The sequence below is a fragment of the Maylandia zebra genome, linkage group LG17, assembly GCF_041146795.1.
Source record: "Maylandia zebra isolate NMK-2024a linkage group LG17, Mzebra_GT3a, whole genome shotgun sequence".
NCBI lineage: Eukaryota > Metazoa > Chordata > Actinopteri > Cichliformes > Cichlidae > Maylandia > Maylandia zebra.
Genome location: NC_135183.1, coordinates 817,099 through 831,125, shown reverse-complemented (window position 1 = coordinate 831,125; position 14,027 = coordinate 817,099). Strand labels below are relative to the sequence as shown.

The window sequence follows — 14,027 nt, the reverse complement described above, 5'->3', positions numbered from 1 at the left end:
CTTTGACTTTTACAGTTTTTTACAGACGCTAGGACACATGTCTCAATACTTAGGTCACTTTTGCAAAACTCTTCACACAATCCTCCTAACTGACCGTCAGCTTGGCAAAGCAGTTCATTTCACATTCAAAATGCACTACAACTACCAAAACACTTCATTCAGGTCTCAAATAAACTCATTCTTCCAGAACACTAGCAAAGGTTGACAGCCGACAAACACACTTTGTCACCCACAAAACAATGACCTAAAAACACTAACAACATGTAGCATTACACAGTGTTTTCTTGTGTAAAACAAGGACACATCTCTGTTTATAATTTCAATATATGTTACTGGAATGAATCAGACATCATGCAGAATTCGTTAATATTTGTTTATGTATTTTTATGTTTTTGCACTAAGTAATCCCAAAATACAAGAATTTGTATACACACCATCCACTGATACACATACAATAGTAATGCTAATCTACTCGGTCTCCTCCATTTGGCCACAGGTTCTCATCCACATCACATCTTATGTCATCTAGGGCGATACACCTAGGAAAGAATCTTCTGGCTGCCAGAATTGAAGGAGTTGAAAAATTGAAGGAGTAACACCTGTGCAGATGTTCATCTACAATGAGAATCAGCTGTGGCTGGTTAAACTGCATTTTTAGATTTAAAATATGTTTCAATAAAATATTGCTGTTGGATTTTGCTCTTTTCAAGTTTTGCATTGTGTTATTGTTTTGGCCATAAGTTTAACAGTTTTGAAAACAGTATGTAAGCACATGCAAAATGTCCTGTACGTACAAAGATTTTTGGCCGTTGTTGTGTCTGAGTGAGAAGATGATTCATGAAATTTGAGAGATGTAGTCATTGAATGCATTTTGTGCCAAAACAATGATAACTGGTCCTCAGTTTAGCCCACATAGACTTCTGTTGTGCTCACTGTGTGAGGAGTTTTGCAAAAGTGACCTAAGTATTGAGAAATGTGTCCTAGCGTCTGTAAAAAACTGTAAATGAGACTTTGGTCCGCCTGCCCAACTGTACGAGAGTGTCACATCTAAACAGCACAGGGTGCAAATGTACGAGTTACTGTGAAAACAAATATAGAGTACACCTATAGACAAGAAGTTTACACATCCTGCCACCATCATTGTTTGATTAGAGACGCTGTCTTTCAGTAGGTTGTTCTGAAGTGCAGGGACGTCCAGGCTGAGCTCTGTGAATGTAAAAACAAACGTCACAATCAACTCCTTAAAGCTAGCAGTGCGCAGAGAAGCTATCTGTGTCCTCTGCATCGCTGTCGTCACTCTTGGAGCTCTGACATTTGATGCAGTGTCACAGACTTCTGTTGCCACATTGCTGAGATCCTCCACCCCGACTAAAACAAACAGCATAGCATTCCTGTAACACCCCCACCCCCACCTCGGGCCCCCACGCGGTCACTTCCTGTAGTGTTATGTTTCCAGCTTGCACTGACAGGTGATAATAAACAAGTTTGTTTTAATCTGATCAGCTGGAAATTGTTCGGGAATATTCACCGCAGTATAAACATTACGAGGCCCATAAAGTGGATCCAGCTTCATTACCTGATCTCAACGGCCCGAGTCATAATGATGCGTTAAACCTCCGTATTAGACCTTACATACTTTACTTTCAGAGGGTCGTGATGGTCGCTGAGGATTGTCGAGTCATCGCTTGGTCCTGCACAGCTGTCTGTTTGCACTGTGCCGTGGGGAAGTCATCCCCATGGCTGATTCTGGATCAGTAGGTGTTGTAAAAAAATCACACCTGCCCTATGACATCACTGTAAAACACAACAGGTGCAAAGATACGGCTGAGAGATTACAATCGTGTGAAGTGCAAATGTGGATCTGCACGTACACATGGACACGCACACGCACACACACGCACATGCACACGCACACACACGCACACACACATGGGCACGCACACACACACGCACACACACGCACACACACATGGACACGCACACACACACGCACACACACGCACACACACATGGGCACGCACACACACATGCTGGCTGAGGCTCAGTGGACTCTGGCACACACCTTTGATTTGTTTTATATCCATGTAAAACACTGAATGTTTATGATATTTCTGTATATTGGCACAGGCATTTAATATACTGTACACAAACCAGTACAGTCAGTTTAATGAGTAAAGTCAGTATAAGGAGGTTGATGGACTTCGGTTCATTAAGATCTCAACAGTTTTCCCACATAAAGGAGGAAAAAGTCCAGGTGGAGGCAGCTGGTGTCACGCTCTCCTCTTCAAGGTTTCTCACTCGTGAGTTTGTAATCGTTGGTCCAAATGCATCTTTTGTTTGTCCCGACACGTGTGTGCTTCCTGCCAAACCCAGAGTTTCACTGGGATCGATTCTGGTTGGCTGAACAACAGTATGAAAAGTGGGCAAGAAAACAGGAAGCGGTGCTGGAGACGGTGGTGCTGAAAGTATGCCTGTAAATGTAAATATGCTCGTGCCAATATTCATCAATACTGAAAATAATCAAGTGTATTTACCGCAGTTTTCAGCTAGTTTTCACATGGGCATCCAGTGAAGTTTTCACTTTCAGAATCATCAATAAAATGATGACTGTGTTACTGAGTGGGATGAAAATGGAATTCCCTTTTCAAACAAATAAACCAGAAAAGAAAAGAAAACCTTTATTCGACCGTTTTGAAAGCAGTACAGAAAAATAGAAGAAACCTGCAAGCGTCCCTGGAGACTTCATATGTCGCAGGTATGTTAAGTGTACGTGACGCGGTTATCTCTACACACTGCAGTATGCGCCAAAAGTCATTTCACTACTTTTGTTCATGCTGGTCGAGCACCCAGTGCAGGTCCAGCTATGCGGGCATCTACAACCCAGTCGTGTACAACCGTCCCAGCTGGTCCAGAACTTACAGACAGTTTAAAACCTGAGATCACGGCGCAGGTTCCTTCCTCTAACGCTTCTGTTTCTCTGCTTTATTTTGCTTCCTGTCCTTCAGGAGAACACCCTGCCTGTGGTGAGTGTGTACAAATAGTGGCCTTTGTGCTGTATAGTGTTTTTCAAGCCCTGTCGAGTACCCACAATGCTTTACACTCACCTGAAAACCTGTTGCTTGGTTAATGCAAATATCCAGTCAGTCTGTTACACAGCAGCAGCCCAGTTTCAGAAAGTCGATATGATCGAGACAGCCTGCTGAGTAAATGACTTGACATGGTTGTTGGTGTCAGACAGAAACTGGTGATCTGTTGTAGCACGTAACCATCTGTGGGGTTTACGAGGAATGATCTAAAAAAGGAGGAGATATCCCGTGAGCCGCAGAGAAAATTCCTTGTTGATGCCAGAGGTCAGAGATGAATCACCAGACTGCTGTGAGCTGACAGGAAGGCAACACAAATCCAAATAACCACATGTTACGACCCAGGCGTGCAGGACAGTGTTGTTGCAGCAGAACATCATTCTGACGGTGAGGTCAGACTTTGATGTAAACACCATGAAAGTGTGGATCCATCCTGCTTCTTGTCAGTGGTGCCGGGTGGAGGTGGAGGTGGAGTAACGTGGGATGTTTTCTCGGCACACTTTGGATGAATTAGTACAAACAGAGCATTGTTTAAATGCTGACCACGTCCATCCTTCTGTGCCACAGTGTGACCACCGACGGCTGCTCCTGAGCACCTTAAAATGTCACAGCATTCAAATAATCTCGTCTCCTGCTGCAGTGATGTGCTCCTAATTATGTCAGCATATTCACATCCTGCATTATTACAGCACACCAGTCGGTGCCGATAATTCAGGGTTCAATGTGTCGACAAAGGCTGCTTTAGCAAGCTGGATTGAGGAGCCAGGGACCAAACCAGCACCTTTCTGATGAAAGAACGATCCTCTCTTCTTTTTGGGCTGTGCTGGCCTGTTAGCATTATGCTGACACAACACATGTGTGTGTCACGTAACTGTTGATTCACTCACACATACTGTACTCACATGCATGTCGGGCAAACTGCAGTTTATTTGAGATAAAATGGATACTGGTGATGTCTTCATGCAGGTGAAACTGGGCTCCTTCCCTCTGGTGTTTGTGACTCCTGTGCTGCCCTCTGCGTCCTCCCCACATGTGAGCGAGCTAACTGAGGTTTAGATCATCTGAGAGGTATGAGCTCATGTAAACTGCACCTCCATCACACACGGTGTATTATTATGCTGCTGCAGAGTAATGAGGGGCTGATGGGAAAGGACCACCTCCCATGTGAGGATGTGTGTATGCATACTGAGGCCGTGTCCATGTTTGGACCGTAGCGAGCCCGCCCCTCCCCCTGTGTAACACCTGGCCTGTTGTCCTGCCAAATAAACTTATGCCCACTTGTAAAAAGCTGCAAACACAAAAAATGAGAATTAAGTGTGTTTCCATCAGTGTGGTTGGATCAAAACAACGACTGTGAAACTTTCCTGAAGCTCACAGCTCCCAGGAAAGTTTGTAGTAATGGATTCCTGAGTAGACGAGTGACTGTTAGAGCGCTTTAGTGTGGGCAGCCTCGGCCAAGGCAGGAAAAAAGAACTGTGCTACAAAATGAGAAACAACTCCACAATTTATATTTCAAGCATCTAAAACAATCCTTAGACGAAGAAATAGGACACGACTGTGTATAAATAACTTTTTATTGCATTGTCAGCTCCACACCAACCACATACTGGATCATGTCATGTGCAGTATAAAGAGAAGAACACTTCTCATGGCCCAGGCATTTATTGTTTTTGCCTTGTGAGGGAGCTGTGACTGACCTGTGTGCTCTTGTCATCGTATATCAGTTGGTCAAAGGTTAACAGCTTTCACAGAAGCAGAGCCAGCACAGAGCTGAGTCGAGCTTCCCTGAAGGACACCAAATACAGTCTGAAAGGCATCTAAACATCGTCGTTGCTCTATATCCTGTAGTCCTGCGGTCTTGGGGCACGTGCAGTAGTCAAAAGCACCTGATTCATTTAGACCAGGGGTGTCTAACTCCAGGCCTCGAGGGCCGCTGTCCTGCAGGTCTTAGATGTGTCCTTGATCCAGCACAGCTGATTCAAACGGCTCAATGACCTCCTCAACATGTCTTGAGGTTCTCCAGAGGCCTGGAGCTGCCCACCCCTGATTTAGACTGACAGTGACATGAAATGAATATGAGGTCAGAGCAATGTGGCTGAACTCAACTGGTTTCATTCGCACTGTTAGCAAACACACACCCCACCTCCACAATCAGAGCCACGGTCAGAGTCACCTCCATCACCGAGGCTGTTTGTTCTTTATTCTGCACAGTTGGTGTGGAGCACCTGGAATTCTGTTCTACATGCACAATGGCAACAAAGGGCCGTTCTTTGCTAGGTGTGCACGTGCATGGATGTGTGCATGTCGGCAGTGTGCGGCAACAAGGCACAAGACCAGTGCATGATAACACAACCTGTGTGTAAATCACGTTACACTAAAACTAACCTTTGCTAAAATGACAGATGCAGCTTAACCAGCCTGCTGGGTTTAGATTTGGTTTTAGCATCGTTAGCATGTGCATGCATGTAACTGTTACTGCAGGACGTCGAGCAGGTCACAAGAATGTAAAGTGTGACTGTAAAGGAAAAAGGAGATATTCAGTTTACTTCATCAGTTCATTAAACCTGTTGGGGATTATTTATGACATAAGCTGGTTAGGCAGCGTTTCTTTCGTTTGATTCACCGATGCTTGCTTTGCGATTGTTTGCATATGGATTCTCAGCCCACACAGCCTAAGCAACCTGCTATCACTACCACAAACCCACCAGCACATAGCTCACCAATCAGCATGAAAAGTAACGGTGACAGTGGACGCTCTCTGTTGTTCTTCCCTGCAGACCAAGAACAGCACACAGGCTGGTTGTACCACATGCTTAGGTGCCTCTATAGACGTTGTCTGCAGGTAGCTGAGGTGTCCACGTTCAGCCCATAATAATGCTGAGACATAGGTGTGGACTCTGATTTACATATTCATGTCATCATGATGCAGGATGATATCAGCAAAACTATTTAATCAGCAAATATCTTGTATGACTTCATGTTTAGCCCAGTGTTTCTAAATCAATGTGCAAAGAAAACAGAGCTGCAGGACGCACACATCAATTTGTGTGCTTGTTCCACAACAAGCTGCGTAGGCGCCGCCCTGAAAGTGCGTGTTTACGTTTTGAACTTTCAGGTTCAGGAGCAGTGACTCAGACACACAGGCCTTTGGTCACATCAGGTGTTGTGCATTTGACTAAAGGGGAACACCTGCAGTGATATCACTCACTGGGGGGCGTGGCCACAGAGAGGCCCATTACACAGATGGCAGCAGCACCTTGTGAGTCAGTGTTGAATTAAAGTTGTCAAATGTGATGTTGATGCATTGTTTACTGTTTTGGTGGCATGGCAATGGAGCGGTTCACCACATATGAATGCATTACAGTAAAAGCGATAAACCTGATGCTGTGGATGATAACAGCAGCACTGCCCGTAGCAGAGGCCACGCTGGGACCGCTCCAAGCTTCAGCTTCACAGCAGGCTGCTGCTGACAGAGGCCGACATCTTTGGAAATGAAAAGTGCTTTTATGGCTCCGCTTATGAAGCCACATTCTTGACTGATCCAGAGGATTTCTGTGTTGCTCTGAGTTCACTCGGCACAGCAGAAAACAAAGAGAAGGAGCGCCAGGGGCCTGAGAGTCGCTGTGTTAGAGCCTCGTGTTTACACTGAATACATGTAGATGGTGTGAGGTAAGAGCACAGTCCAGAACCTTCTGTCCAGCGGAGCCATGAGGCCTGCAGGACTCCGTTTTCTCACTTCGTAGAATTGTGATACTGTTGTGAGCACTTTATTTATATCACAATATCTTTTTTTCAGCCCCACAGTCACTAAAGTATAAAAACCTTAAAAACCTTCCCTCGTGTGACCAGCTTATGTTCACATGTTCAGCTGGAGCATCTGTTTTCACACTGACCTTTACAGACCTTCAGGAAAAAAGAAGAAATCAGCCCTAAACCTTTCAGATTGTGCCGCCCTCGACAACAAGACGTAGTCCAGCATTTACAAAGCCGGCAGTGAGTGTTTCACGTCACTGTGGGGGAATGTTGGCCCACTCATCTTTGTTTTCTTGCAGAAACACTGGAAGGTTGGTGAGTATGAAAAGCTTTTTTTCCTTGTTTCCAGACTCTGCTTTTTGTTTCCATCTGACTTATTAACATTTTATATCTATCACCACTCGGGGGCTTTGATGGTGTATCGTCATGGAGATCTGTCATGTCCATTTCCTGCTCTCTGTTTTCATTTTCAGACTCCACCTCAGTCACTTTGCATCACAGTTCAAAGACTCTCATGTGATGCTGGACTTTATAAAGTCATCCTCTGAAAGAGCTCGTGCCTCTTTTAGGTTTTATACTCAAACCTTTTGTCTTCCTGCTTGCTGAAGTACTAAAGTCATATTAACAAGTCAAAACATTTTGCCCAAAATTTGCCTTCAGTTAAGTGTGAGCAAAGAAACTGCATTAAGTTTGCACGTGTCAAACAATATAACCAGACATCTGTTTTGTGTTAAATGTAACTGAGCATCTTTCACATTTTCAGGTCAAACAAAAACAAAGAAAACTTCATGTGTCCCAGTGTGTACGTGTCACAGTGTAAGCTCAGAGCACAGAGAGAAGACACACATAAGTGTAAATAGAGAGAGTGGAAATTAGTCCACCCACAAAAGTGGTGAACGAACCCACTGACCTGATCAACACATGTCAACCTGCAGTGTAAAGGGGACAGGATGATAGCAGCAGCTCGGGTTGGTTTTTACACTTTTCCATTAGTTGACAGCAGCAGGGACATTTTTAGTTCCTGCCCGGTTCCAAGCAAACCGAGGCAATCTGAAAAAGTGTGGTCAACAGACTGCATGCCACCGATTGGCTGGTCAGTGGTGTCACCGTCATGAGGGCGTCTCCTTAATGAAAAGAGGATTTGTAATTTTCATTGGTACTCACCAGCTTCACTATCTTGGAGAGAGCACTGCTGCAAGAACATCATTCGACTCCTCAAACCCCTCATCGAACTAGATATAAAATGTGACAGCTGGAGACGATGTGGCGCATCATTACCATTTCTTTTGGGACTGCCCAAAATTGCTGGCTGGGAATTCATGAAACTCTGTGGGAGGTTTTTAAGATAACATTTGATATTCATTTTGTAAATTTGTACTTGGGCCTGGTTGCTGGTTCGGTCCGGGGGGGCACACAAAACTCTTACAAGCGCTATTAGCGGCCAGCAAAAAATCAATAACCAGAAAGTGGCAAATCCAACTCCGCCAACACGTGAGGATTGGTGTAATGTGGTTTTTGAAATATTTAAAATGGAAAAAATGACATTTTCCTTAAGAAATTTGAAAAGACAAATTCTACAAAATATAGAGTAAATGGATTATGTTTGTGTCCCCCCTCCGCCCTGAAATTAGGTAACACCAGCCCTGAATTGGTGCATCTCACCTGTATGTAGGTACTCTACTTGAATGTACTTTATGTAAATAAGTTAAACATGCTGCATTATGTAAACACTGTCGAGCCACCGAGTTCACTTTTTGTTATCTGAATGTAAAACAAAAGGAGTAAGAAAAAGTTTTTTGACTAAATAATATCACTTCATTGTAACAAGTCCTTTATCAAAAAAAAAAAACCTGAGGGAAATGACATCACAAAAAAGTCTGACCAAAAGTCACACACCAAGACGCAGGCGCACCGTCGCCTCGACGGCCACCTGTCGCATACAAATGACATCACAGGATGTTCGGCCACACACACGAGGCGGTGCTCGACCGATCGAGCCAAGCAGAGAGGACCCTGTCTGCGCCGTGAAACAGAAGCAAAGCAGAGCCTGGGGATCTCTCTACAAACTGCTCGTAGGTTTGGCTGTTTAAGGCCAAGAGTTCAGTGAACTGTGATTCAGTCTAATGGCTCTGACACAGGATCCATGCTTTTATCTGTTCAGCTCATTCTTTCCTCTCAGCCTAAGAGTGAGACTTTTGCTGCCTGTGATGGTGACGCAGCAGCGCCTGCCTTTGATTTTCTGTCAAAGTCAAAAGACGACACAAGAATGGAGGCCGATGAGGGAGGGCCGATGACAGCAGAGACAAGAAGAAGACAACGGAGCAGTAACTGAGATTTTACGGCTGAAATCTGATCTCCACAGCTCATCCCAGAGTGGGCCACAGGGGTACGAACAGCAACACGAGCTATGCAGTCAAAAACAAAGCCACCCAAGTAGCAGCGATGCCGCCTCTTAAAGCCGGGACTTTAGCTTTGGCCATCTGTAACCTCACAGCTCGGAGGATCCTCCACAGCTTTTTAAAGACCTCGTCTGTTAGGATAAATGTGGCTCCTGCAGGTGCTGTAGGGAAGGATAGTTAATGGGCAGTTACATCTGCTCAGCTCACACTCTTCACAGTTCTACTGGAATCCCAGTGCACACCAGTCAGTGAGTCGGGCAAAGTGAGAAATCCCAGTGTTCATCATCATTTCCAGAAAAGTGAGGATGAGATTCACATCTTTTTGGCAGCTAACCTCCAAGTGCAGAACAAACCCCAGGAAATAAGGAACAAGTGGATCAGTGCACTTTGAACCTGCAAGTCAACCCTGTACTTCAGAGACGTTTCCATTAAAGCTGATGTACAGGGTCCTAAAATACTACAAAGTCAACATGATTTCATCCTCATCAGAGCCACAGATATGATCACATCATAAATCTTTGTCTGCAGCGTCTGGTGCTGCTGAGCATAATGACACAAAGATCCAGCTTTAGTTCTGAGCAGAGCTTTGGGAAAAGCTAAGGTCTGTCAAAGCCTGACTGGCTGCTGACTGCTGCGTTACACAGATGCTCTCTGACAGGGAAGTGTTGTGAACCAGGGAAAGTCGTCCACTACAGGACTCAGCACCGGAGCATGTTCCCGCCCCGTGCTTCCTGTGCACTGCGGCGGTCTGCGCCTTTCCCCACGAGCTGCTTCTGTGTAGCAGAGCTCAGAGCATGAATCTGACTTCTGCTGCTTTCTCTTCCTCTCCCACAGAGGCCCTCAGACAGTCGGTCCTCTCACTCGCGCTCTAATTTCCTTCACAGTGTCCTGAAAGTAGCCCACATTTGGCTGACTGACGTGCTGAGCAACGTCTCCTCTCACTGCCAAGAGCACCATATGTTTATGCTCCAGATGATGACTGTGCTGTCTGCAAGGCTGCCATCTTTAAACTATCAGTTGGAGAGAGACAGTGGGAGGGTGTGGTTGGAGGAATGAAGGTGGGGGCGGTTGGGGATGGTCTCCCAGCAGAGGGTTTTTTGCCATGTTGAGTGGCATTAAAGTGGTGAGCGGTGCCAGTGATGAGAACCTGCAGTAACTTTAATGTGATCTGTCGTTCCTGGCTTTGTTGAACTCTGAAGCAATGTTGCCTCTAATGTTTCACGTGTCTGAACACACCAACTCCCTGAGCGGACACTTGGACCACTGTGAGCAGCAGCAGACGTGTGCACTGTGGTCACGCCAGCATCCAAGTTACCTGTTTATTAAAATAATCAGATTACAGCATTTATGTTAGACTACTTTTAATTGACTGCTTTATCCCACTTACAATGAAAATTTTAAAAAATCTTGTTCATGACCTGTGTAGCATGTTAACACTGTTGGAAGGAAAAATAACCTGAACTCCAAGTTTGAAAACACAACTTTCTTTTTTTTGCTCTGACTGTATTATGAGTCTGTGGTCTGGCAGAGAGTCTGTAACTCTGTCTGCAAATACAGTAAATAATGACCAATGTTGGGCAATTAATTATATAGTTACTTCTTCAATAAAGTAACTGAGTTATGCAAACAAAGTTTTTTGCAGCTGTTTACCTAAAAATGCAGCCAAGGTGTTTTTTAACAAACATTTCAAAGTATTTACAGAACAATCAGCTGTTCTGCATCTAATCTGATGCCACACAAATTATTTGTGCCGCTCCAAAAATAATTTCTGTCCACTATGAGATGAAGGAGAACAACAGCCTGATACCTGCAGGCCTGACAGCAGCAGATGTGTCACTGCTGTAACACTCAGCAGGCGCCTCATTGTTCTGACACACAACACACTCACTACACACTAACTACACACTAACTACACACTGACTACACACTCACTACACACTGACTACACACTGACTACACACTAACTACACACTGACTACACACTGACTACACACTAACTACACACTAACTACACACTGACTACACACTGACTACACACTAACTACACACTAACTACACACTGACTACACACTAACTACACACTCACTACACACTGACTACACACTGACTACACACTAACTACACACTAACTACACACTGACTACACACTGACTACACACTAACTACACACTGACTACACACTGACTACACACTAACTACACACTAACTACACACTGACTACACACTGACTACACACTCACTACACACTGACTACACACTGACTACACACTAACTACACACTGACTACACACTGACTACACACTAACTACACACTAACTACACACTAACTACACACTGACTACACACTAACTACACACTAACTACACACTAACTACACACTGACTACACACTAACTACACACTGACTACACACTAACTACACACTAACTACACACTGTACTGTTGCACCCAATGTGACCCAGTGTCCTATATTGAGATTCACAGCCAGCTAAACTCTCTCTTGCATCACTTCCTCCAAGGAACAGGCACGTGTTGTATTTGGACAGGATTTAATGCAAAAAAGTGTGAAACTGAAATGATACAGAATACAGAAATGTCACATAAACATTAGCTTGGGTTGAACTTAAGTGGACATATAAAACACATCAAAAGTTTCCAAATCACTTCAATAATGTCATATACCCTCTCTTAAAGGTAAACACAATTAAGAAACTTACTCATATTGCCACTCAAAGGGATTTAACGGAGTGGATGGCTTTGGATCGGAGGAAAACACACCATGTCTTGCTTCACTCATGAGCAAACACTTCCTATCACACTTCTTTTAGTGACTAATTGGCTCAACATAGCAAACTGTGCAAACCTGCGCCCCCTATAGGCCTGGAGAAATAACATACAAACAGTTCCAGTACACTCCCCGCCTGGCATTATTTTAAGATTGCCACTAGACCCTATTTACACATGAGACCAATCTCTCAGAAGAAGGATACAGTCCGAAATGGGTCTACAGAATGTCTTTGCAATCTTGTCGCGTGTCACCTTCACTTCCATCTTTCTGACAACTCCATCTCTGCTTGGAAGTGTCTTCACGATGACACCCATAGGCCACTCATTTCTTTTTAGTTGCTTGTCCTTCAGAAGAACAACGTCTCCTTCCTTCAAGTTTGGTTTGCTGCGCTGCCATTTCTGACGACCTTGGAGCATGTGGAGGTACTCCCTCTGCCACCTGGCCCAGAATGTGTCGGCAAGGGCTTGAACTCTCTTCCACTGCCGTGTATATATGTCGGCCTTGGTGAATTCCCCAGGTGGAGTTGGAATCGGATCGAACTTCTGGGTGAGCAGAGCTGAGGGGGTCAGGATTAAGGGAGCGTCTGGATCCGAGGAAACGGGTACAAGTGGCCTTGCGTTGATAATAGCCGTGACTTCCGCCATTAACGTTGTCAGGACCTCGTGAGTTAGAGTAGGGTTTCCTGCTTGTAGGAGCATTGAGTCCAGGATGCGTCGTGAGATGCCTATCATACGCTCCCAGGCGCCACCCATGTGAGATGAGTGAGGAGCATTAAACACCCAGGAACACCTCTGCTTGCGTAGGTAGTCATCCACACTTGTATCACCAGGTTTTGGGGAATGCAACTTTAGGTCCTTGGAGGCACCAATGAAATTGGTTCCGCAATCTGACCTCAACTGTTTGGCAGGGCCTCTGATCGCAAAGAACCTGCGAAGAGCATTGATGAAACTGGAAGAGCTGAGAGTTTCAATCACTTCAATATGAACAGCCCGTGTAGACATGCAAGTGAACAAGACTGCCCATCTCTTACTGTTTGCATGACCACCTTTGGTGCGGCGTGTTGAAACCTCCCACGGTCCAAATACATCGAGGCCAACATAAGAGAATGGGGGGTCCGTCTGAAGGCGTTCGGCAGGTAAGTTAGACATGATTTGCTGCTCTGTTCTACCTCGAAGCTTTCTGCAGGTGACACATTTGTGGATTACACTGCTGATAGACCTCTTAGAACCAACTACCCATAAGCCACTTGCTCTCACAGCCCCCTCAGTGAAGTGTCTTCCTTGGTGCTGGGTGGCTTCATGGTGATGTCGAATGAGCAGTGTTGCAATGTGATGCTTCCCTGGTATCAGAAGAGGGTTAGCCTGATGACTCGGCAAGCCAGACTCTGCAAGTCGACCTCCTACTCGCAATAAGTTTTTGCCATCGACGATGGGATGAAGTTTGTGAAGAGCACTGTTGCGAGGTAAGTCTCGTTTCGCCATGATGCATTTTATTTCTTCTGCATAGGCTTCACGCTGGACACACCTGATGATTGTGTGCTCTGCTTCATATAACGCTTCATCTGTGAGACTAGCCTTACAAAGATGCCAGCCGCTACAGGCACCACCATCTTTAGACTTGAAACTGTGGGAGATGTGGCGAAGGTAGGCCACCGCTTGGACAAGGGAAGTCCATTTTGAGAATCTTTCAAAGCGTGATGAACCCAAGGCACCTGGAGCAGTTGTGGTCACAAGCACATTGACGTTACGTCGAATTTCAATGTCCGACTCTGGATCGACGAGTTCAAATGGACCCTTTTCTGGGGAGAGAGTCTCGTAATTGAGAAGAAATGCTGGGCCGTACAACCATGAAGTACCAGAGAGTTTGTCTGCTGGTACAGACCGAGAGCCATGATCGGCAGGATTGTGCTCTGATGGGACGTATCTCCATTGATCTGGTAGGGAAGACTGCTTGATTCTCTGTACACGATTGTTCACATATACATGGAATCTTCTGTTCTGATTGT

The 14,027-nt window shown here is 45.1% G+C and overlaps 1 protein-coding gene across 1 annotated transcript; it reads right to left on the bottom strand.

Moving 5' to 3' along the window:
* Positions 1 to 11,766: 11,766 nt before the first annotated feature.
* On the bottom strand, positions 11,767 to 13,823 carry LOC143413349 (uncharacterized). The gene is made up of 2 exons (XM_076876206.1): positions 11,952 to 13,823; positions 11,767 to 11,804 (listed from the first exon to the last, which is right to left on the bottom strand). Exon 1 carries the CDS (start codon positions 13,501 to 13,503, stop codon positions 12,190 to 12,192), a length of 1,314 nt encoding a protein of 437 aa, XP_076732321.1. The 5' UTR covers positions 13,504 to 13,823; the 3' UTR covers positions 11,767 to 11,804; positions 11,952 to 12,189.
* Between the last annotated feature and the right edge of the window lie 204 nt (positions 13,824 to 14,027).